We start from the raw sequence: 24,736 nt of genomic DNA, 5'->3' as shown, positions 1-24,736 counted from the left end.
AGCTAGCTACGATAGGACGAGTCAATGTAACAGATCCACCAGCTCCAAGCTTCGTCTGCGTGCCCGCCGCTTTACTGTCGTACAGAGTGATTTTGTTTTCGTTTTCAGTAGTCCAAGCAGTCACTTTGCCATTGAAATGCTCATGGTGTAGCGTTGGGGTTGTTTGTTCGATCGAGTCGTAGCAGAGACTGCATGCGAGGGCTGAAATCAACGCTGCCTGCTCTCGGACTTGGTCTTGCGGTTCGCTAAATTTTTGGGAGCTAAAACTGCGTCAGGATCGAATCGTAAAGCTCCTTACGCTGCTTCGAAATCGAACGGGATAAGGAGGGGATCGTCGTGAAGTGTACATTGTTGACGCGTTGGTTGGTTCTTGGTTGGGATCGGAGATCGTATTCGTATTGATCTCGTCTCTGGGCCTAAGGTGGCAAGGCAGGTGAATTTGTAGATTGGCCCATTATTTCAACGTTTTTCCAAGAACAACATTCGTCAACTTTTAGAAGCAAAAGGCCAACGAGATTGAAGGAAACTTAACTGTATTTCGTGTTCATCATCTCGACATCGCCGTCGTCCTTGCCGGCAGGAGACGGCTGCTGTGACGCCTCGACGCGGCATATATATATTCCGAGTAGCCATCACTACGTACGACGGAGCAGCGGCGGCGGCGGCGGCAACCACGCACTAGCTAGGGACTGCACGGCGGCGATCTTGCCGTACATGGCGTAGATCTGTCTTGCGGTTGTATTCGATGAACTCTCGGCAGCGGACCATGTTAAGAATCGTCACCACCACCTCGTCCCATGTGGCTTGGTCTTTGTTAGCAAGTAACGCAAGCAGTTCCTTACTCTGGCCATCCTGAATCCACCACTCCTTCTCGCGCATATGCCTTGGTGTCAGGCGCTTCAGAAATTTCTGCTGTGGCGCCGGGAGCTTCAGCGCGCCCTGCTCTGGGGCCGGGAGCTTCAGCGCATCCTGCTCTGGTGTCAGGGGCTTCAGCGCATCCTGCTCTGGTGTTGGCGGCTGTGGCACCACCTTCTTCCCAGCAGCCACCACCTCCACAGTGCACATCTCATCTACTATGTTGCTAGTACCACTACTGCAGTCGTCCACGACCCCCGTGGTTTCCACTATGGCGGCTTCTTGTATGAAACCTCCCCACGCTTGGGTATCGCCAGGTGCAGTGCAGCTTCTCCTCCCCAGAAGCCGTACCTGTATCTCCTCTCCGATCGAATCGAGGGCCCGATCGAGCCGATGGATGGAACAATCGATCGATTACCCACCCCCCCGCCGCCGCCGCCGCCGCCGCCGCGGGGAAAAGACAAGGGTTTTCGTGGCCTGATCGACCGCGTTCCCCATCTCGATCCCAATACCCCCAGGATACTCGTGACGGGTACGGCAATGTGGTTGATGGGCCGGGCCAGATATACTTATTTGACTAACTGGATTTGAATATTGTTGGCCCGTTTGAACAGCAAAGTTTAACAATAAACCCTCTCAACTTCGATAATAGACATTATTTTAGTTGGCAGAGCCAACATACATAGTGCTGAAGGCTGTTGTACTTTCACACACACGCTATTTATTCATCGATCGAGATTCATCGGATGACCCATCTCCTAGAAGATGGTGGAGAGCGTCGGGAGCTTGAGCTCGCCGGACTTGGTGAGCGGCAGCGTGAGGTTGCCGACGACGGGGAGGTCGACGGTGAGCCCGACGCGCATCTCGTAGTCGATGTCCCAGTCCCTCCCCGCGTCCCTGACGAGGCTGACGAGGAAGTCGTAGGGCACCTTCACGGGCACGTCGAGGCGCGTGGTGTCCCTGGCGATGAGGGACCCCGGGTCGGGCATCTTCCCCGACGCCACCTCCCGCCCCGCGCTCCTCAGCGAGTAGCTGATCTCGCACACCGGGATCGCGTGCGAGTAGGGGTTGCGCACGTCGATGCGCCCGGCGAGGGTCGCGCCGTCGCGGCCCACGTGGCCCACCGACAGGTCGGCGAGCTCCGCCTCCGGCTTCTCGACCTTCGCCACCTTGTCGGCCACGAACCCCTTCGCCTTGTCCACCAGCTTCGCCATTGCGGCTAACCCTTGCTCTTTGCTATAGCTACCTGAGCAGCGCTCCTACTACGTACGATCGCTTGCAAGCTAGTCACCGGAGACGACGACGCACGATGCTAGCTTATCCTGACGACGCGCTGGCCCGATGTCGCTGAAATAGGGAGGCCGAGGCCTTTAGCCGGGTGGCACGTCGGGGGTTTGCGTGTTGGGTGCGTGGCAGCACGCGACCAGAGACCATGATGACTAGGGCGGCGCGTGGATTGTTTTTACTTCTCTTTGCTTACCTGACGAGGCTGTCTGTGGTCAGGAGCTCTCTCGGGCTCTCGGCTGGTTTTTTAATCTGCCAGAGCATCAGAACGATCGTTGTAGCTGATTTGATTGTCAAATAAGTATGATGAAAGGATGAAGAGGTTAAACAGGATTGAACCATCACTCCATTAGCCAGAAAACGGAGGACGACGCAACTTGTCGTTGTTGTAGAGTGTAACGAAGTTCGACATGCCTGCCTGCCTGCCTGAACCAGTGCATGATTCAGCTGCTGTTGTGGACTTGGACGATCATTCTAGCTGATTTTCACCACTATGAGTCTGAGACGAAGAGGTGTTTAAACAAGATTCGACCAAAAACAAAAGGGTTTTTTTTCTTTGAGGGGAAAAGGAAAAGTATTCAGCTTGTATACTAACTAGTTTTTTTTTTGAGAGAAACCGGGTTGGATTTTATTATTAATAAAATATGAAAATTACAAACGACCCCTTACAAAGAGATGTCTTGAAGATAACAAAGTTACAATACGAACTTGCAACCTTGATGAGAATTTCTCATCTTTTGCTAGAAAATTTGAATTTGACGTGACAAATCCCGCCATTACGTTCCAATTCCTACCCGCTCATTTTTTCATATTTCCTTATCAAATCCAAACATATGATTGATGAAAGCGAAAATTGAATCTAGAAACAGGGGGAAACGTTTCTAATGATTTTGCCCCCACCGTTTTCGCTTTTCCTTATCTTTTTTAGAAAGGAAAAGTCCTAATCACCTTCCTGAAGTATAGCTTGAGTCCGCAATTCCACCCTTAACTGAAAAACCGTCCATTTTGACTCCTCGAACATGCAAAACCGGTTGCGACACCCCCTCAGCACAAGTCCACCCTGGCACCGTCCAGTCATGCAACCTGTTCGGTTGGCCCCACGTATCAGCGTCTGCCTCTGTCCTCTTCCACCTCTCTTTTCTCCTCGTCCCTCGCTGCTGGACGCCACGACAAGCTCGCTCACTCCGGCGCTGCAGATAGGATGGGACGTCCAGGAAGCAGCAGAATCGGTCGGCCATGCTCCTTCTCCGACCTCGTTGAGTCCGGTGCCCGGCCGAGCATGGACCCCTCAACATCCGAGACCGTGGATCTTGGAGATGGTCGTCTCCTGCAACGCCTCCTGCAATTCTTTCTCGTTCTTTTCTTTACCGCAACAGGAAGCAAAGCAGCACCATCCGCACCACCTACTAGGTCCCTCTCTCCACGATTCATGCAATCATGCCACTCCCCAATCTCCAAGAGATAGCTGCATATGCTCCCATCCCTCCCCGATCCATGTAGCCCCAGGCCCAATTTCCCCTCGCGTCGATTCCCAATTCAAGCATACGGGAGCTCGATTCGGCGGGAACAGGGGCGCCGAATCTCTAGTTTAAGCCTCGCGCGGCCAGGAGCCTAGGAGGAAAGCCGAGCCCTCACCGCGGCGCGGACGGGAAAGGGAGCGCGCGCAGGCAGGGCGTCGGGGTGCGGCGGGAGACCCGGGAAGCGGAGGAGACCGAGATCGCTGTCGTTGTTCTGCGAGGAGGGAAAGGGGAAGGTGTAGAGAGAGAAGATGATGACGGGTGGGTCCCGCATGTAAGCGAATGGTGCAGACTAACAGTAACAGGTAGGTCCATGCCACGTTGGATAAGTGACGTGTCTCCAGCTAGGATAAAACCACGGTCGATTCATCCCTAGGTGGTCCGGTATCCGGTTTCAAAGAGTCCGACAAGGTAGAACTAGTAAGGCCATGCCGGGCAGCCCAAACAAGCCCAGCCCAACGGCGGGATCCCTGTAAGGCCCCACCCCCGTCGCACGCCGCGCCGTCGTCCCCAACTCCGCCTCCGCCCAGCGCCCGCCGGGTCTCCTTCTCCTCCAGCCGTCGCCACGGGCCAGACGCTCAGGGCTCAGGGCTCAGGCCACCGCGCGCCCCCGCCCTCACGCAGGCGTCGCGCCGCCGGCTCAGGGCACTAGGCGTCTAGGCCGCCGCGGTCCGCGCGTCCGTGACCCGGTCTCCCCGCCTGCTCCGGTCGAGGACGCCGCGTCCCCCGCCCCCTGCTCCAAAGCCCGTCGGTGGCGGTGAGCTTCCCCGCCTCCGATCTCTTTCTTTCTCGTCTACTCCCTCCCGTTCCGGCCGGAGATCCGCCCCGCACCCTCCGCGGCAGATCCAGTCCACCGGCGATGCAGTTCTTCGGCGGCTCCTCGCTGACGTCGGTCGCGCCGGATGCGAGCCCGGCCCCGGCGGCGCCCCCCGGCACGGGCACCGGCGCCAACGCGCAGGTGCTCTACGTCTTCAACCGCAACGGCGTCTGCCTGCTCTACCGCGAGTGGCACCGCCCGCTCCGCACCCTCGACCCCACCCAGGACCACAAGCTCATGTTCGGGCTCCTCTTCTCCCTCCGATCCTTCACCGCCAAGATCGACCCGACCACGTACGATACGACCTGCTTCTCACTCTTCTTCTAGTCCTCCCCTTTTCATCCACGCTGATGAAATCGTGCATTCGTGTGATAGTGAGCTAATTTTCAAATCCTGCAGTTGAAAATGGTTTTGCATCGACTGCAGTTGAATCCCGCGTAAGGGCTAATGAATGATTCTTTTTTCTGTTAATAATGAGTATTAGTTCGATCATCAGTGGCACCGCCTGCTTGTCAAGATAATTTCTGTAGTTGGTTCCCACCTCAGGGCCGTTGATCCTTTTTAGAAGTGAGTAAGGGACTAAGAGTTCAATCATCAGTCCAGCAGAGATCATGGCAGCATCTGTGTGTCAACAGTGGTCAGTAGAATTTAGGTGCCTAGAAGTTACCTCTGTCCCATATACGATTCCAGGTGTTTAACACAAGCACAACAACAAAGGCAAGCCTATGATTTCTCCCTTTTTCTTAACTATGGATGTGTAGAGCTTCTGGGCTCCTGGCCAATTTATACAAGATTGCAATTCAAAGTCTGTGTTTTCATGGGTTTTACTCAAGTACGTAGCAAGGTATAAAATTCTGTTTATGCAACTCCAACATAAGATGACAAAAGGATAAAAGTTAAGAAACTGATGAGGTGCCTAAATATTTACCCATTTAGAATTCGTTCAGGATCCCAATTTGCTTGTGTAATTTTCTATTTTCATTCCAGTTGCATTCATCCTGTGTTATATATTTACCAAATTGTACACCAGCCAGCTGACAGCAGGTTTATCGTGAACAGTAAAGCAATTAAATACTAAAACATTATCCAGAGAACCTGAAAGTGCTGTTACCAAGTGAAGCATCTTTATTGTGTTTAATATGCCTAATTCACATATTTGCCTCATGATGTTTTTGCATATCAAATGCAGGGCTGAAAAGGGTAATCTTGGGGTGCCACTACTGCCAGGACAAGGCTGTTCATTTTATAGCTTCAAGACAAACACATACAAATTGAACTTCATGGAGAGCCCTTCTGGTATAAAGGTTAGTATTGCCCATTCTCTTGCCCTATTTCTTTCTTAAATATTTTTTTTCACCCATTAAGATTCATGTGTGTTTGGGCCAGATGAAGAGATCTTAAATTCTGAATTGATTGGTTACAGTGACTTCCAACTATGCTCTAGTAGTTTTAGGGTGCCACATACCATGCTTTTGGTCTACCTACTTGTTTGCCATTTATGTTTTTAGTTTAATTTTCATTCACAATGTTATAGTCCTGTTGGTATTGGCCTATTAGGAAATCTGTTTAGAACTTGAGATTGGTCACGCTAGGTTACAATTTTTAAGGATGTGTAACAAGTCTGGTGCAGCATAATATAAACAAGTCTTCGTGGCACTTTCTTGCTATACCGTACATCTGTGAAAAGTTAAACCACTTTCACTTCCTTTGAAACTGGTACTAAGCCGATGGCATGGTATTTCACTTCTAGTGTCAAATGCAACCTTGTTTTTATGCTGCCGCATTCCACTTGACAAATGCTCTTTCAATTTTGCGTCATTTCTTTAGAATGGCAGTGCTCAAGCAGATAGACATACAATACCCGTTTTTCCAAAGCTATACTTGATCACTAACACTACGACCTTGGTGTAGCTTATTCTAATCACACATCCAAGGACTGGTGATCAACGAGATTTGTTGAAGCATATCTACAACCTATATGTGGAGTATGTTGTAAAAAATCCTTTGTATGCCCCTGCCACACCAATCAAGTAAGTTTTGCTGATTCATGGAAATTTGTTTGCACTGCATTGTTAGCTAGAATATCATTGCTAATATTACAATTCTTAGAAGAATGCGGTCCTTTTTTGTTAGACTTTCTATAAACGGCATCATTTGTACCATGAATCATATTTGAGCTACTAGCTCTAGTAATGAGCAGACACTGGATAGATACAAGTGCATAAGTTATTTGGGGAGGCATACGGATGTTGTAAATAAGATATCATGATAGATGTAGCCAACAGCTGGGGTTAGATCTTTTCACATCTAGTCCTCAATCTCCCAAATGTACTGAAATTTGTGAAATCTGAGCTTAATAATTCAAGGGAAGTGAGATAGTGGCAATACTGAAAAGGATGGTTTACTGCTATTTCATTTATTGGCATGACCGTTCATGAAATTGTTCTTTTCGATAACATGTTTGCTTCCATCTAACTATTGGTTGAATATGGGTGCCTTTGGTTGGGCTTTTGGAAGCTGCTTTTGCTTCTCAAAAGCCAACCAAAGGGGTAGAAACCCATAGGTGCTTTGGGGCAAAAGCAGCTTTTTCCTTAGTACAAAACTCACAGCCGGTCTGGACTTGCTTTCAGTGGCTGTGGGGGAGAAACTTCGTAAAATTTACCCACCTGCCACTCGTAATGGAGAATACCGGTTCGATTCCCCATCCGACCACGCCCCGACGGAAAAAAAGAAGTCCGCGCCAATTCCCCAACCTCGCGACCGGCAGTGCCGGCGCCGCGGTTCGCGGGGCGCGCGAGCGTGAGCTCCGCTGCCGCCGCGCGCGCGAGATCCCTCAAGACGGAACTCCACGCGGCGCGCGCCGGGATCCGGCTCCTCCCGCTCGACGCGGCCTTGGGCGCCCAGATCCGCCTCTCCATCAACGGCACCGTACGACGGAGCAAAGAAGAAAAGCAGAGCGAAGCTGCTCAAGTTTTGTTGCTATCTCCTCCAATCCTGTTGTCGTACTTGAATCACTGGTCCAATTTCAAGGGTAATAAGTTGGATTGCTCCGAGAAATCATTTGCTACTAATCAAATTTCTTGGCCGCTCGCCGTCGGCTGTCGCCGCGCTTTTGACCTTTACGTTGTGCGAATATCTTATCAGCTGTCCCTATTTGTGTATCTGGTGATGCGGTGAACATGGACCGGTGCTTTGTGCTCATCCATCCATTGAGCTTTTGATCCGCCACGGGCGGGCGCGCGAGAGCGAGCTCCGCCGCCGCTGCCCCCACCGCGCGCGCGTGATCTGCCGGCAAGGCCCCGACCACCGGCGATCTGTGTACCGCCTGGAGGAAGAAGAAGATGCTGACGAGTGGGGTCCGCTCGTCAGTGAGAGGGAGAGTTGAGTGGGGTGGACTGTGAATGATATATGGGGTCTGCTCGTAAGTGTTTCCAAAAAGCCACAGTTGTTTCGGCTTTCAGCTTTCTCACAGCCCAAAAATTACAACAGCTTTTCCATAGCCTACAGCTCACAGCTACTTTTGCAAAAGCCAGAGCTCAACCAAACACACCCATATATGTTCATCCGTGCAATTCATAAGATTCCTTAACTACTTGGGGGTGTTCTTTCTACTTTTGGATAACAGTATTGTACTGTACATTAAATTTGAATTATCTTCAGTTGTGAGATGGTACCCGTACATAACCAATTTCACACTTAGTGGCTACGTCTCTTATTTATCTAAGTTCTCTAGTTTCCTGAACATCTCTTATTTGCAGGTGTGAACTTTTCAATAAACATCTTGATCAATATGTGAGAACCTTAATTTGAATCAGTGAGGTAATTTCTGTCCCTGTGTTTTGCACAGTGCCTCAAATAGCATTTCTTTGAATGCGACACAATCTGTCATGTGATGTACAATGCTGCGTGTAATTTTTTTCGTATGAATTTTTTACAAATTCATGCATTCATCGTAATATGTTGCTTTTTGTAAAATATTGATGTTCAGCTGTATGAAATTCCTGACAACATTTTAGTTGGTTTTCCCATGTTTCCTTTTTATCTAGAAAACAAGCTTCAAAGTGTCTGTATCAAAAGTTAGCTTTACTTGTTCCTTAGGTGACACTGTTGAACATGGCGTTGGTGAAACATATTTGCTACGTTAGGACGTCTATGCATGCATCTATCTTTGCCCTGGTTTTTCAGTTTCCTATTGTGTTTCACTTTCCCATGATGCTGTCTAACTGTTTACTTGGAATGAGCACAACTGAAAATGCCTAGTTGTTCATATTTTTGTCCACATGCTTATTCACTACTGATGTTTCTTTGCAGACTTGGATGGTGGGGTATTAGCTAAAAAGGGTCACATTCTATATCCTTTATTTTGGCGGTTTCACCATGCTGCTTGAGCATGACTCATCGAGAAAGATCTATGTCAAGGGTGCTACAGACTTTTCTGGTGGGAAAATGTTCACGCTCATATTGTGCTTGTACAATTGGCTCATGCATTTAGATGGTACAAAGCTGCTGTCGTATTGTGTACTGACTTCAGTTTGACAGCTCTATTGTGACTACACTCCTGTAGATTACTTGTTTGATCATGACGGTTGCGCTATTGGTTTCATATGTTGTCTTCAGATGATTAATCCATGGGTTATCTGGTCATCGTTCAGGTTTTCCCTATCTATTGATCACCTTGTCAGATGGAATGAATCGAACTAGAGTGGAAACTATAACAAATAAAAGAGCGTATTTTCTGCATGAATGAGACGTTACAGCTTCACAATATACCAAAGTGGATCAGGTCCTATTCCCAGTTTTCACCATAGCACTGTCGTGTACCGCTGTCCCCGATTTTCTTCCACAGCTTGGGGTGCTGCCGTCTCACCACGGGCGTCCAAACAATCTTCACCTGCATTACCGTCACGAATCCAAACAGCCAGCAACAGGTCTTCATCATCTAGCACCGACACTACCGAGCGAGTCAACGCAACGGACCACCGTATCCAAGCACTGTGAGAGTGCCTGCCACTTCACTGTCATACAGGACGACCCCGTTCTCGTCGTTCCCGGAAGTCCAAGAGCCTGTTCGCTTCAGCTTATAAGCCAGCTGAAACGGCTGATTTATTGTGAGAGGAAAATACTGTTAGGTGGCTGATAAGCCGGCTGAATAAGCTGAAGCGAACAGACCCCAAGCTCTCACCTCGCCAGTGAAGTGAGACATAGGTGGCGCGGGGTTTGATATTGTGTCTATACGGAAAATAAGCCCCGCGTCGCTCCAGCCAGGGGCGACATGGGCGGCTCGCTAACCCTAGCGCCGCCAGCCTCGCCACCGCCAGAGCTCTCCGACGGAAGCCCGTGCGAGGGCAAGGATGGCGGCGGCAGGGAGATTCCTTTTTCCTCTTCCCGCATCGTCTCGCACAGGGGAGGAGGGTCGTGTGGCGTTGGAGGCTACATCTTCTCATCCGTAAATAAAATAACCTGATCGATCGCGTTCCCCTACAACAAGACAGGTTTGTATTTTGGCGAGACGGCGTTGTGTATTTCTGTAGCACTACAAATATTTGTGTACTCGGACATGTGCGTTAGAGTTGCTCTCAGGCTTTCAGTACGTAAATTGGGCTTCCATAAGAGTTGGTCTCAGACTCCAGTCATGCATCCTAATCCTACTACGACATTATTATTACCCTCGGTAAAATAAGCATGTCAAATCAAACAAAGCCGGTTTGACAGCAAAGGACGAGAACAGTATGTGCCGAATCGTCTGAGGGCCCGTTTGATCCGATTATGGATTCAAAAATCTAGATTTTGGATGGATTTTTAAAATCTGTATTCTGGACAAAATCTAGGTGGATTTGTTTGGATTCCTAAATTTCAAAATCTGATTCCAAAATCAACCCTTGAGGAGCTTTTGGAATTTATAGAATCTAAAATCTAGATTCTAAAATTAAGCTAGAACCTAACATGTTCGGAGGAGCTCCGGGGATTTTGGATTATGAAAATCCCCCCTGATCCAAACGGATCCTGAATTTACCATGCCTGACAAAAACCTGGTGTGATTCGAGTGCCCGCTTATTTAATTTTTCTCTGTGTCGTCTGAGTGCGTCCTGCTTTGTTTGCAGTATGCCATCGCCGATCGACCCCTTTAATTTGTGTCGCTGTCACTTTTTTTTTTGGCCTTTTCATGTCTGATGGAAAGGAAGAGAGTGGTTGTGAGAAAAAGGCAATGCTGACACAAGGTGCACGCCTCCAACGCAGTAGCACGTAAATCTAAGACAAGTTGCAAAGCTAAGACAGCTTGCGCAAAACCTGCAGAATCTGTACTGACTAATGATCGGATCTGAAGCTTCATGATTGGTTTGGTGGTGAACCAAATCTGAATCTGCAATAAAGAATGAAGATGGCCCAACACTCAAGTCTGAAGATCAACTAGGGTCCTATCGACAAATTTCCAAACCGCGGTTACATGGCATGGCCCGAATGTAACTAACGCCGTTGAAAGATGGGTCGTTAATTAATCTTATAACCGTAATGGCCACTAGCTGCAGTGGTAATAGTGAAAGCTCTAGTTGGATTGGATAGTAGCGTGCCGACCTGGATAAGTGACCACACCAGATGCAGAAGGATGCCTAAAAGACACCATTGGGAGAGAAAAAAAGTCGGACAAGAAGATGACTAGGCCTTGACAGTGAGAGAGCGAGGAGGGATGGGTTCGTTTCATTAACATGTGGAGATCTGCATCGCAGAAACTAGTGGATCCAGTGGAAGTGTGCCAACATCCAGCTCCGAGCCAAACCGACCTGAAAACAATATCACAAGTGACCTTTTCCCTTGCGCACTTGCAAAATACATAGCTGAGAATTACTTTTTCTTTCACTAAAAAAATAAATTTGCCCAATCAGATGTCTGACATTAACGCAGGTGTAAACAGATGCGACAAATCCCGCCATTCCGTTCCATTCTCTAAATTTTCCCCGCTCGATCGTTTTTCATGTCTTCTGATCATCAAATTCAAACAAATGATGAAAACAAAAATTAAATGCATAAACAGGGGGAACAATTCTAACACCCCGTTTGGATGTCGGCATTGGAACCTGGAATCAGGAATTGGAATTCGTTGGCACCAATACCGTCGTTCGGATGTCACATGAATTGGGAATCGGAAACGTGAGCGAATACCGCGCGACGTTCGTTTCACTTGCTTGCACCCTCGAGCAAATCGGAGCCCGCACCCTCAGTATTGCGACGCATTCGTCGTCTCGTCCTTGCACTACCCCTTCACCTCCCCTAGTCGGCGAACCCTCCGCCGGAGGGCCGCGCCGCCCTCCCTCTCCCTTCCCTCCGCCAGACGGGGTGGGGACGGTGGATTTGGATGGAGGAGCTCCAGGACGGGGAGCTCGAGCATGGCAGCAGCAAGGAGGAGCTCCACGGTGAGGGTCCTCTATCTCCTACCTCCCTCCCATGCAGCCATGCTTGGGGCGGCAGCAGGTACTCCCCTCCTCTTCTTCGCTGTTGAGCTCCTCCAATTCAATTTCTTACTTTTGCACATCCAAACGTGAATTGAATTTGACTGCTGCTTATGATTCTAAAAGGAAATCTAATATCTATCCAAACAATACAATTCGAATTGTGACTCATTTCAATACCATGACGGAATTCAATACCATGACTGAATTGGTATTTTAACCCAATTTAATAGAAGTCCTCCGATACCGACATCCAAACGCAATATTTTTACCTAAGGCACCTACGAGCCCAGCCCAACGGTGGGATTAGGGTAAGGCCCCACCCCACCCCGTCGCACGCCTCGCATTCGTCCCCAACTCCGCCTCCGCCCGGCGCCCGCCGGGTCTCCTCCTCCAACCGTCGCCACGGGCGAGACGCTCAGGGCTCCGGCCACCGAGCTCCCCGGCCCTCACGCAGGCGTCGCCCCGCCCCGCTCAGGGCAGTAGGCCACCGCGTCCGCGGGTCCGTGACCCGGTCTTCCCGCCTGCTCCGGTCGAGGACGCCGCGTCCCCCGCCCCCTCCTCCAAAGCCCGTCGGTGAGCTTCCGCCTGGTGGCTCTCGAGTTGCGACGACCCGACGATGCCGCCCACCGGAGAAGCTCCTTCTGGATCCATGTTCCTGCACCAAGGCCACTTTGGCCTGGAGCCGCCGCCGGCACCTGCTGGTACAGGTACGTCTGTGGCCGAGACTTGTGCAATTGGGGTATTAGATGCAGATCAAGCTCGTTTTCTTGTTGCCGGTGACAGAGCTTGGTAATTGGGAAAAAATATAATGGATTTTACGCTGCTGACTGCTCTTGCTAATTCCTGGTGACACATGGTTAATTGTGGTTGAACAGTGCTAGGGCATATAGAGGACAGTAAATGGAGATTTTGGCTATTTGAAGTAAAATATAGACGGTTGGAATTGGACACTAATCGGCAGATACGATGCCGTGGAAGTGTGGGTAACTGGATATATTACTAACACTAAAATTGATGTTGTACGGTTAGGGTTGGTGTAGAATTCAAATGGAGATATGTTTATTTGAAAGATGGACTGTTTCTATGTTACTGGATATTGTGAATTATGGCCACAGCCATCAGTTTGATAAGAATAGGATTCAAATTCATTTGCGGGGAATAAATCACAGACTCGAATTTAGTTTCAACATAAAAATGCTGAGTTCTGACAGACTATGAGCTCATTCAGTTTAACAGCCTTTTATGGTTGTAATGGCACTCAAAGCCATAAGAGCAATACAGCATACAACGACCTAGTTTTCTACTATTACTGCCGAATACAGTGTTAATCCTACTCTCGCGATTTAATATTATGACTTCTAAAGAAAAAATTATATTGTGAATGCATCCATATCCATCAGTTTTTGCCCTTTTTTTTTGGCTGGTTGGACACACGCAATTGAAATTGGCCTTATCTTCATTAAAGAAGAAAAGAAAGCAGAAGTCTCTTCAGATGAGAAATTTACACAACCCTACAAATGCAGCCAATGTTCTTTTCTCCTCTTCTCAGAGTTTAAATATGTGGATAATCTTAGTAATTCTGCCTGTTCTATTGTTCTCTCCAAAACCCAAATAGTACACCACCTGATGCCTTGTTTGTTCTCTGTTACTTGCTGCTTTTTTGTACCATAGCACCTTATGTTAGTATGACCTTATTTTGAAATCTTCTTATGCAGATGACACTAGATTTGATGCATCACAGTATGCTTTTTTTGGCAACAATGTGCTGGAGGAGGTTGAACTAGGTGGATTGGAAGATGATAATGACAGTGATGCTGCTTTCATCGGAGTCATTGATGTAGAACACCCACTTTCTTCTCAAGGGAATGCACTAGAGGTAGTGCTATTCTGAATGTCAGAAATTTCATGTAGTGCAACCTTAAGCTATTTATTCCATGCTGGATAAGTGCCATATCGAATATAACTATCATGTCTTTGTTGTACAATTTTGGCTAATGATAAATTTCTTATAGCATTGTGAAGATAGTAAGATACTGTTTAGCAAAATGGTAGGGGAAGAAAACCAAATGTTTTCAAAGTATTGCAAATAGAGTACACTATGACATGCATTTGCTTTGATTTTATTCTTGTTGTCCTCTTAAGTTTGCTAGTTCATAACAAGAATCTTATAAGGTGAGTTTTAGTCATATAAGCATTTTACGTAGGGAAGAAAACCAAATGTTTTCAGAAGATTGCAAATAGAGTACATTCATAGTCATATGACATGCATTTGTTTTCATTTTATTCTTATATAAGTTTGTTAGTTCAGAACAGGAATCTTGTAAGGTGCAGTTTTAGTCATATAAGAATTTCACTAAAGCATGCTAACATAATATGAGAAAGTGAGCTGCCTCTCTAACAGATAGACTCGTATGCTTCCATGTAAAGTCAGACTGATGCTCAGTGGGTTTATATACTGAACATAACAAGAAAAATGAAGCTCTGTGGATTGTATTCTTGGTATTCACTTCTCACATAGGCTACAACTTGTTTCTCAGGCCGAAGATAGTTCATTCTCAGATGTTGATGATCTTGCAAATACATTCTCAAAGGTTACCTTTCCCTGAAAACTTGAATTTTCTTTGCAGTAACATTCAACGGAACTCATTTTCCTTTATCTCAGTGTTTTTTAAGGAAAACTTTTTGTTTGTATTACATTGAACACATCTTTTTATAAGAGCTTATGCAGTGGTTTATTTGCATCCTGGAAATTGAGGGAATGAAGTTTGTTGCGCCAATTTTTTTAGTCTTCTTGTATGTATACAATGAGTCATAACTTTGGTGTATTGTCTCCTATATACTGAAGCATGGATTACAAATTCAAGCAAAATGTACTATATGAAATTTTGCTTTACCTACCTTGAAACAGGAAAGTTGTTTTGCTATAAATTATCCGAAACATAGCATCTAATGTGCCCATTAATGATTGAAATGGTGTACGACTGCTCTTTGAAGTTCGAATGAAATTGTAATGAAAAGGGAAAATACTTCCATTGTTGAATTTTGGACTCTCTGCCTTTCTTGTTGATTTTGCTATATGGAATATTCTTGAACAACCGATATGCTTACTGCTTAGTTTCTTCTAATATGTATACCGAATGATGGCACAAACAAAAGAATCATAAAATTACTATCTTATATGGGTTGCATGTTCTGGATTTACCTGCTTGACTGCTATATAACAGTAAATTGCATGCATATGTTCTCCTGCCCTATAAACCTTTCATTGAAAGAGATTTATTCTTCAGATTATCTGTATACTGTACCATTTTTATTTGATTTTATGTGCATTTTGTTTTCAGCTAAGAAGAGATGTCAACCTACCAAAGCATATTGGAATAAATAACCTGGGTACTTCTTTTTCAAGAGAAAGTGAGTTGTTACCTTCTGGTTAATAATCCGTATACTTCTTTGCTTTCTTTCAATAATACTTCAATCAGAAACTCCACTTATTTCATATAGAGATCTTCGCATGAAAAGAAGAAAACTGTTTGTATATGCTCTTCGTTCATGTGTTGTAGGCAGTTGAACTGCTATATCTGCATGCCCATTTTCTTTGTTGTAATGCGATATTTTATCACATTGGTAGGTTCTGCTGCTGCTGACTGGACTCCGGAATTTGAATCCCCACTCTGGCCCAATCAGTATGTCCTAGATGCAAGGCAAGGGCAGGATGGCAATGACTGGTGGCCTCCACAACATCATTCTTCTCACTTTGCTGATTCCAGATTGCAGAGAACATCCTCATCCCCTCAGCAACAGGAACAACAAAATTGTAATGAGCCTGTTCTTGGACCAAGGCCATCTCCTTTGCACCGGACATCCTCATACCCACACAAGGAACCTCAATACAATCCTGCTGAAGCCGTTCCTGCTCCAAATGCACCATATAATTCACACCATCCACCTGGTGGACCACCCAGCTCATTGCCTGGACAAGCGCATCAGATGAACATGTCGTCTTTCAATGAATTTCAGATGCATATGCCTGCACAAAGTGACGCCCCATTGTCCCAGTTTCCTCGTGGAGGGACACCTCCAGAGTCATTATTTGGTGGAAACCTGGGTCATATGGTTTCAAGAGGCTTCCCAACTAACAGTAACAGCAGTGGACCAAAAAATCATATGTTGAATAATGGACAGATTCCTGGGGAAATTGCCAGTATCATGCCAAATTTGGTGCCAAACCATCTACAACGTCCGAATGCATTCATGCCCCCTCAAATGCTGCCTATGCGCAAACAGCATGGCATGCTCCCCATTCAGCAGTCTCCACAACACTTATCAAGAACTCAGGCACATATGTTTGGCCCTCAGCATCCACCACAATTGATGAATAGGTTTGATAATTTTGGGATGCCTGAGTTCAGTGATCCAAGAGCAATATCATATATGCACCATGGAAGGCAAGGTCCCCATTTTCCTCTCCAAGGCCCTGAATTTGGTATCATGAGGATGGGTAATGGGAGGCCAAGGTTTAGATCCAAGTATATGTCCACCGAAGAACTTGAAAACATTTCAAGAATACAGCATGCTGCCACTCACATAAATGATCCATACATTGATGATTATTACCATCAAGCTTGTCTGGCCAGAAGATCTGTCGATGCAAGGTTGAAGCACCACTTCTGCCCAACCTTGATATTGGATCCATCTTCTCGTGCACGCGGCAAGGATGAGCCACATGCATATCTTAAGGTCGATGCCCTTGGGAGACTGCCATTTTCTTCCATCCGGAGGCCACGTCCACTTCTTGATGTTGAACCAGCTTCGACAACTGACGATAACACTCTTGTTTCAAAGTCTCTTGATCAGGAACCTATGCTAGCTGCTAGGATCACAATTGAGGATGGCCTCTCCTTACTACTTGATATAGATGATATTGATCGCTTGCTTCAAATTAATCAGCAGCAAGATGGTGGTTTACAACTTAAAAACAGAAGGCAGTCTCTGCTTGGTCAGCTGGCAGAATCACTGCAGTTGGTTGATCCGCTAGGTCCAAATAAGAATACACATCTGTCAGCAAATGATGATTTGGTATTTCTTCGCATTGTTTCTCTACCCAAGGGTCGGAAACTACTTTCACGCTATATCAACCTTATGGTTCCTGGTAGTGATCTTGCTCGGATAGCTTGCATGGCAGTGTTCCGGCATCTGAGGTTTGTGTTTGGCAATTTGCCCTCTGATGATGGATCAGCTGAGACAGTAACTAAACTAGCCAATGCTGTAGCTGCATGTATTCGTGGGATGGACTTAAGTGGCCTTAGTGCTTGTCTTGCAGCAATTGTGTGCTCGTCAGATCATCCACCTCTTCGACCCCTTGGATATGCTGCTGGTGATGGTGCCACAGTCATCATAAAGTCTGTCCTAGATAGGGCAACAGAGCTTCTCACTGAGCAGCTTGCTGCATCAAATTACAGTGTTCCAAACCGAGGCCTATGGCAAGCATCGTTTAATGCGTTTTTTGGGTTGCTTACAAAGTACTGCATAAGTAAATTTGACAGCCTAGTTCATACAATGCACACTGCATCAGCGATAGGGAGGGAACTGCCAGTTGAGCTTCTGCGTGCTAGTCTTCCTCATACAGATGAGCAACAGCGCAGAATATTACTTGAGTTCGCCCAACGTACGGTGCCTGCCACTGGCCATAGTTCTCAGAGAGCGCCTGGTGGAACCATGGCATCTGAAACAATCCCAAGTTAAGGTGGTCAGCAAATATAAGTTGAGGCATCAGATACAGTTTTTATTCTATGGTATAGACCTGTCCAATGAATTGAGCGTTCCTTGTGCCTGCCCCACCAGAAGAGAGGTTAGATATGTGACCCGTAAGAAGCACAAGCTATAACTGAGCTGGATGGAGAATGCGGCATCCTGGTGGTACTCTGGATGCATGTCCAAGGTTCAAATTGATTACTCCCTTAAGCTACAGTATTTTCTCTGCGTTGTTGTGTCACACCACCAGTTGAATTAGCAGGATAGTTTCCTTCTGGAGGGCTGTGTTTTGTTGCCCATAGGATGGAACTGAACTGCTATTTCTAGGTTAGCAGCTGTACAGGCCATTCCTTGAAGGCAATGTCCTTCCCAAGAAAGTGTTTCAGGCTGTAGTTGTTTTCGTTTGCAATAGTTGTAGAGGCATGCAAGATTCTTCTTTCGCTTTGGAGGTTTTATGCTCATGCAAATACCCATAACCCATTGTTGGGAACACCTGTACACTAGCGAATGCTTGGAAATTGGTCTTCGGTTCTGTAGCCATATCAAGATTGCTGTTTTTTCCTCGTATTCGTATAAGTGAATACAGTAGCTTGTGAAGCTGTCTTGAGTTTGTAATGAGCTCATTGGGTTGGATTCTACTATAAATTCTTGTTATTTATTATGATATAAATCATTGTTATTGATGATAACATTTTTTTCGGTGGTTCTAATACCAACGTATCAAAAGCTTACTTTGTATGCCATCGTGATGCTCTACTTTTCGAAGCTTAGCGTTCATAATCATAACTACTGCTTTATGTTCGTGAACTGATTGCAGGTTTTTTTTATATCAATACTATGGCATTATCTTAGCCGCTGCACTCGCAGTCTGAATTGATCCCTGCCACTTTCTGCTGTTTTGTTTGGAACCGTAAAAACCGTGAAAACTGCAGCTGTCCCTAAGTATAACAATCTTTTCTGGCCATGTAATGATGTAAGACTGAAAATTCAATCTCAGTTTCTTCAGTCATGTACTTGGAGGATCTGCATCAAATGAAGCAAGGTTGAATTAAACCACAGAATCCTCATATTGATGCAACAATGCAAATTTTAGTTTAGCCTCAACATAAGCCTTCATAAGCAAGCTATTGAGCCGGTACAAAAAAAATGTAGGATCTGTTCACTGAGCGCAAGCATCACACAACCCCAATCCAAATTCCATACAAAAATCTGAAGATTCTACAAAACAAGTTACAACTCCATGAATCTTTCTAACCTGACTACCTACCTCGGACTTGGATTCTGGAATCCGAAAGGCAGGACGAAGAAGACCACTAGATAGGAAACCTGACACACCACACACCAGGCTGCTATGTGACCTGTGTCGATCAGAGCGTCTTGAGCTTGAGGACGATGAAGCAGCGGAGTGAATTGTGGGTCACCACTCAGCTCGGCGCCTCGGCAACACCGAAAGGCAGGCCCGTGCAGTCTACTGTTGGTTGTTCAGTTGAGCCCACTGGGCCTCAGACACACAGCGTCACAACCGCTCAGTGGCCCACGGCCCGCACACCACACAACTCGATCGATCCTAACTGGAATTGTATCAGTCACCTTGCATTTGTCGGGTGCAATGCAATGCAAATGCAAACAAACCGGACCAGATAGCTGCACCATACTGCAGCAGAAAAGGTACTGTATGCTCCCTTGCTTTGCGACCCATGTAGAATTCAGCGCGACATAATGTGCAACAGGGTTAGCAGAATCATTGTTCTATGTGCTGTCCTCTGAATGTTTTCTACTTCCGATGCCATGCTCCGTTCCGTCCAGCGAATGAGTACACCATACGCTTGTGCACGGGGGTAGCCCAGCTGCATGTTCTGTGGGCCGTAACAACAAAACGTGGACACACCAGATGCGTGTCCTTCACAAAAAACTAGTACTGCATTGGAACTGCCGACACCGATGTATGTTACAACACTAACCTTGAACCGAGAGCACTCGCCCGATGTCTTGCGTAGATTGCAAGTCTGCATGGTTCCGTTCAAGATTATAGCCCGAAATCTACCGGATCTTCCTCTACTACTTGAAGCCGATTCTATACTGCTAATGCATGTGATGGCTACAGGCTACTGCTGCACTACAGTTTGTCCAGGTACAGTGCCCTGCATCTCATGTTCTCATCAGCCTCGTGCTAACCTTTTCGTTTCTCTTGGAAAGTTGCTGATTTCCCCATAGAAATGGGCGTCCGTGACCGATGTGTCACCTGGCATTTGCTCTGTGCCCGATCGATCCAGCTGGGTCCATGGCTCAGTGCTGCTGCTGGTGCCGGGGGAGGGAGACGAGAGCGGACACGGGTCACAGCCTCACAGGACATGTGTGTCCGTGTGTCCCTGCAGCGATCTGGGCAGCACGCAGCGAGCAGCACAGGCAACAGACACAGACAGCCGCTGCGCGCTCCGCAGACACGGCAGACGGCAGCGGCCGGCGACAAGCGCACGAAAAGGGTACTCCGGTTGCACATGCCTCTCTGGCTCTCCAGTCAGGCGCCGCTCGCCAGTCGAGTGAATCTTCACTTCACATCTACAGCCTCTTGTTTGTGCGTCCAGTCCAGCAACCTCCATCTCTGTTCTTTTTTACTGCCAACAGGATGAAAAACATAAATTACTAGATGTACTAGTAGTTAGATAACTTTTCTTTTCTGTGGAAGCAGTTCAATCGGGCAAGTGATGCAGGAGCTTAGCTGGAGCCTGGAGCTGTTACTATGCCTTGTCCTATCTGCAGTACTTGTTAATTCGACGTGCAAATGCATGGTAGTACGAGCTTATCGGCGGCGTAGTAAGATAAGAAGTAGTTGTCTTAGAATTAACTAGTTTGATGCCAACGCCCCTGGTAAGGATCCGAGGCACGAGAGCTCTCTCGGATCCAGCACGTTGGCAAGATCTCTGAATCCAATAGGCTGCTATTTGCTGTGCTTGTATTCTGCATTATTGTTTCCAGGAGGCGCTATACGATACATGATAGACGCTTGAATGATCTGCGCTGTAGCTGCTGCACTGTTCGGCCGCGAACAGCGAGCCAGCGAGGGACTCGGACCCCTGTTTCTGTGCCAGTGGCACACATTCACCGGTCACTGCATTGCCTTCTCTCCTGTGTTGAATTGCATCATCAGAGTCGTGTGTAGTAGTAGACTAGTGAGCGAGTGTAGTCTGTGCTCTGTAGATGGAGCCAACTGAAGTGAGGCTGCTGATCGAGCTGAGCAGAGAGATTCCCATCCATCCATCCATCGTCCTTGCATGTGCTGTCACTGCCGAGACTTCACGTGTAGTAACTGGCCACCGGTCCCCCGAATCCGAATACACGCCCTTCCTTCCTTCTCAACCTAACTTCACATTATCCACCAGTGGTCGCGAAAACCTATCCACATCAGTTCCTTCTGCCTCCTTTCAAAAAACTGTGTGGTTTTTAATTGACAACAACCGGTTGCTGTTTTTGTTTTGTTCCCTGAAAAATTTAGAAAAGAGGTAACGCTGCGCATATCTTGCTGTCGTCCCAAACTAAGTGTAACGTGTAGTTCTAGAGCCACGCAGCAAGATTAGCTAGCGATCTGCTAGCTTCATTGCACAGGCTGAATAAAAGGAGATGACTGAACGCCTCTAGAGAGCAAGCTTCAGCGTATCAGATTCAGAGGTGACATTCTATGTGCTTCCGGAGGATGGCCTCACTGGCTCACTGTGATAGAATTAACAGGCATGGATGCAAGGATCACAGAGAGAGCAGCAAGGTGAACAAAGCAAGCAAGCTCTGCATCTCGCACATGGCGACGACGTACAACGACTGCGCCACGGAAAGCTGCAGGAGGGCCGCAGTTGCTAGTAGGTTATAGCACATCCACACATAAATGCTGACGGGAGCCGGCCCTCAATGACAACAGTTTAGCAATGTTTCGGCTACAGCGACGAGTGATGAAATGATGCGGTTTCGTTTCCAGGTTCCTGCTGCTGACAGGGAAATACGCGTGCCTTCCTTCCCTTTCCTTGTGGAGGAAAAACAAAAAATACTGCGTACTGGTGCTATACAATACATGGACGTATGCATGTAGATTCTGTTAAGAGCGTGTAAATTCAATTGGTGAGAGACGAAAGAGGAGCAGCAGCAGCACAACATCTACAGTACACTTGATACATAGATGGAGGGGTCTCTCTCTTCTCTTGTGGTCTCTAGAGAGACAAATCCAGCACCCTGGGACCCCCCCGAAATCATGAGCCGAGCCATTTGGAGCTAGCATAGCGTCACCATCAGATCAAATCGCCGACAATCACAGCACAGGGCCGCCATGTTTTGTGCTATCATTTTTATTACTCACTCCTATCATCTAGGCCAGGATTCAAATAGACGACTGTACTAGAGCAGCAAATAGAGTAGCGTAGCGTATGGTTTCCTCGGACTAGATGAGGCACACTGTAACTGTGCAGTGCAGCACCGCAGCTGCTTTGTTTCGCCGTGAACGTAACGGAACGGAACGGGCCAGTTAAGATGGAGGGAGTTTCCCGATCGAAGAAGATACGATATGCACGCGCGCAGGACAAAAGACCAGACCCGGCAGCGTTGACTCCCTTGCGATGCGCACGGCGGCGGGCGCTTTGGTTTGTTTACGACCTGTGCATCCGCTGGATCAGCGCCACGGCACGAGCTCCCCTCCCTTCTTCGTGCCGACTGCCGGCGTCGGGGTTTGAGTTTGCCGTCTCGGAGCCAGTATGTGCCTCCGTCGCGCGACTGTTAAGATATTTTGTGTTAAATATTTGTACTGATCCGGTTAAAGGAACTTGAGTTGTATTTAGCAGTATAGAATAGAATCCATATCATACTCTGTAACCCGAGCCTCCTCATAAATATGAAAGTGGGGCTGCTGTTGTAACTATGATGATATAGTGACAAGCTCGCAAGGGAAAACGACACGATGCTGGGACCACGGAGCGACCAGTGTTACGGTACTAGGGAGGAGCACCCGTAGTCTGTTAGATATTTAGGCACATTTCGGTATATTTTAATTTCAAAATTAAATATTTAAAATATTAATAATATCATGACTATAGTGAGTGAATCGGACCAGGTGCACGTGTTCATGTTTAACACAAAACAGAATGAAATAAATAGGTTTCACTTATAGCCTTGGGCGGGGCCGGTTTCGAAGGAACCGGATGAGCCATTATCACCTGGATTAGTCATACTAATCGTGGGGTGATCTCAGTCGATGTAGTCGTACAAAGTTGATGCAGGAAGATGTTCGCAATGCAGTCCCGCGAACGGCCTTCTGGAAGTCCACAAACTTCGCAAAAATCTTCGGAGAATCTGCAACTTCCGGAGAATCCGCACCTACGGAGTTTCCGAAAAATTCTCTGAAGAATCCGTAAAAATCTTAAAAAATTCCGCAACTCCAAAAACAACCAAGGCTATTGCCAAAGGCTCGTTCAGGGAGTAAGCAAGCAGTCGCGTGAAGACGCTCCCAAAAATCTGATTGCTCGATATCTCGTGCAGGACCTTCAGCGTGCAGGGTTTCGGAGGCCTACTCTCGTCAGAGCTATGCGCGTGGTGCTAGCGACGGCGATGCGAAGCAAGCAGCAGAAAACAGAGGGAGAGAGGGAGAGGTGTGTTTTTTGTGTGCTCATTGAGGAGGAAGGGTGCCCCCTCATATAGAAGTGCAAGGGGAAGAGGAAGGATGAATCTGGACGTTATTAGGTGGAGCAATGACTATTAATGCGTTGGTTACTGGTAACGGGCACAATCAAATCACCACCATCAATCGCTAGCCATCAACATCATTAACGGCCCAGCCATTAATCTCACTTGGTGCAAAACTTCCCACTCTACGCAGCACATCATGTCGCACCGCACCGACCGTCCCACGCCACACCTCGCCTCGCCTCAGCCACTGCCACGACCTTGGCCCAGCCCGGCTCGGCACGGCGAGGTGAGCGAACGCGCGTGTGTGGCACGCTAATCTCCTTTATCAACTTCACGTAGGGTGTTCAAACAGTCCACCCTTTAAGTTGATTGGAATTCTCCTCAGCTACCAATGTGGTATTAACCACTTTTAGCTCCCTAACATTTATTAGTGGGTTTTAATTCTTTTCATTTAATTATTGAATAATTGGAGCAAGCCCATATATTCAAACATAGTCATGCCCCGAAGATGTAGGCTTCAACCGAACCTCGTCAACAAAGATCGTATCTCTGTTGTCATCTGTGATCGTGCAAGTTTGTCTCGGTAGATCCAATCAACACTTCCGCTGGTGAAGATTAGCGGGCGGCTCGTCGCCGTGTTAGGCTAATTTCTAACAAGTGGTATTAGAACCAAATGTTAGAAAATCTGGAACATCTTTAGGTCACATGGTGATGGAGAGTCCATGAACATTTTCGGAGGGTCACACATGTTGCGTGTGACTGGAGAGTTGGATTCGAGATCTGGGATAATGTCTTCCGAAAGATCACATGGGTTGCTTGTTGACAAGTTCATATACCAGAAATACCTCTGATGAAGGGATTTAAGGCAATCAAATGTAAAAAGGTCAAAAATCCAAAACGTACTCAAAGCAGCCCATACGACGCCGTGGCCCACCACCCGACCACCATAGTCCGGAGCTGAAGGCCATAATCCACCGATTCAATGTAGGAGCCCGAAGCGCCACGCCCACTCCTCAGCTCCCCTGCGATGCGCACGGCGGCGGGCGCTTTGATTTGTTTACGACCTGTGCATACGCTGGATCAGCGCCACGGCACGAGCTCCCCTCCCTTCTTCGTGCCGGCGTCGGGGTTTCGGTTTGCCCGAGGCACGGAGCGTCCGCCGTGCCGGGACCTGCCGTCCATGCCTCCGTCACGACAAACCTGTAGTCCGGAGACTGAAAAACCACTCTCTATTAGCAGAAGAAGCAGATCCTCAGGTGTGACACCGAGCTCGAACGCCTGCGATCCCCGGCCATCCCCTCGGTGGCAATGGCAGCCAGGCCAGGCTCCAACCACCCGTCTACATACGCGAGCACTATCAGGATTCAGGCATCACGCGCGCTGCATACGACGGCCAGATTGAC

The 24,736-nt window shown here is 47.5% G+C and overlaps 3 protein-coding genes across 3 annotated transcripts; 2 read left to right on the top strand and 1 right to left on the bottom strand.

Annotated features, from left to right (window-relative positions):
• Positions 1-1,474: 1,474 nt before the first annotated feature.
• Positions 1,475-2,165, bottom strand: LOC117858548 (late embryogenesis abundant protein Lea14-A). The gene has a single exon (XM_034741628.1). It carries the CDS (start codon positions 2,067-2,069, stop codon positions 1,614-1,616), a length of 456 nt encoding a protein of 151 aa, XP_034597519.1. The 5' UTR covers positions 2,070-2,165; the 3' UTR covers positions 1,475-1,613.
• Positions 2,166-4,419: 2,254 nt separating this feature from the next.
• Positions 4,420-9,117, top strand: LOC117858100 (uncharacterized). Its single transcript, XM_034741101.2, has 5 exons — positions 4,420-4,766; positions 5,663-5,777; positions 6,385-6,503; positions 8,232-8,292; positions 8,785-9,117. The coding sequence occupies exons 1-4, from the start codon at positions 4,516-4,518 to the stop codon at positions 8,281-8,283; spliced, it is 537 nt and encodes a 178-aa protein (XP_034596992.1). The 5' UTR covers positions 4,420-4,515; the 3' UTR covers positions 8,284-8,292; positions 8,785-9,117.
• Positions 9,118-12,259: 3,142 nt separating this feature from the next.
• LOC117858099 (protein PAT1 homolog) lies at positions 12,260-18,363 on the top strand. The gene is made up of 5 exons (XM_034741100.2): positions 12,260-12,628; positions 13,637-13,797; positions 14,459-14,512; positions 15,263-15,332; positions 15,550-18,363. The coding sequence occupies exons 1-5, from the start codon at positions 12,538-12,540 to the stop codon at positions 17,661-17,663; spliced, it is 2,490 nt and encodes an 829-aa protein (XP_034596991.1). The 5' UTR covers positions 12,260-12,537; the 3' UTR covers positions 17,664-18,363.
• Positions 18,364-24,736: the final 6,373 nt, after the last annotated feature.

This window comes from Setaria viridis, chromosome 5 (assembly GCF_005286985.2).
Source record: "Setaria viridis chromosome 5, Setaria_viridis_v4.0, whole genome shotgun sequence".
Lineage (NCBI taxonomy): Eukaryota > Viridiplantae > Streptophyta > Magnoliopsida > Poales > Poaceae > Setaria > Setaria viridis.
The sequence above is the reverse complement of the archived record's forward strand: the minus strand, read 5'-3'. Positions and strand labels throughout refer to the sequence as shown.

What these genes read in the sequence shown, in the direction of transcription:
- LOC117858548 (XM_034741628.1), bottom strand. Translation starts at nt 2,069, where the DNA reads ATGGCGAAGCTGGTGGACAAGGCGAAGGGGTTCGTGGCCGACAAGGTG.
- LOC117858099 (XM_034741100.2), top strand. Translation starts at nt 12,538, where the DNA reads ATGCCGCCCACCGGAGAAGCTCCTTCTGGATCCATGTTCCTGCACCAA. An exon ending in GCCGGCACCTGCTGGTACAG is followed by an intron (nt 12,629 to 13,636) that starts GTACGTCTGTGG and finishes CTTCTTATGCAG; the next exon opens with ATGACACTAGATTTGATGCA. An exon ending in TACTTCTTTTTCAAGAGAAA is followed by an intron (nt 15,333 to 15,549) that starts GTGAGTTGTTAC and finishes TCACATTGGTAG; the next exon opens with GTTCTGCTGCTGCTGACTGG.
- LOC117858100 (XM_034741101.2), top strand. Translation starts at nt 4,516, where the DNA reads ATGCAGTTCTTCGGCGGCTCCTCGCTGACGTCGGTCGCGCCGGATGCG. An exon ending in GCCAAGATCGACCCGACCAC is followed by an intron (nt 4,767 to 5,662) that starts GTACGATACGAC and finishes TATCAAATGCAG; the next exon opens with GGCTGAAAAGGGTAATCTTG. An exon ending in GCCCCTGCCACACCAATCAA is followed by an intron (nt 6,504 to 8,231) that starts GTAAGTTTTGCT and finishes TCTTATTTGCAG; the next exon opens with GTGTGAACTTTTCAATAAAC.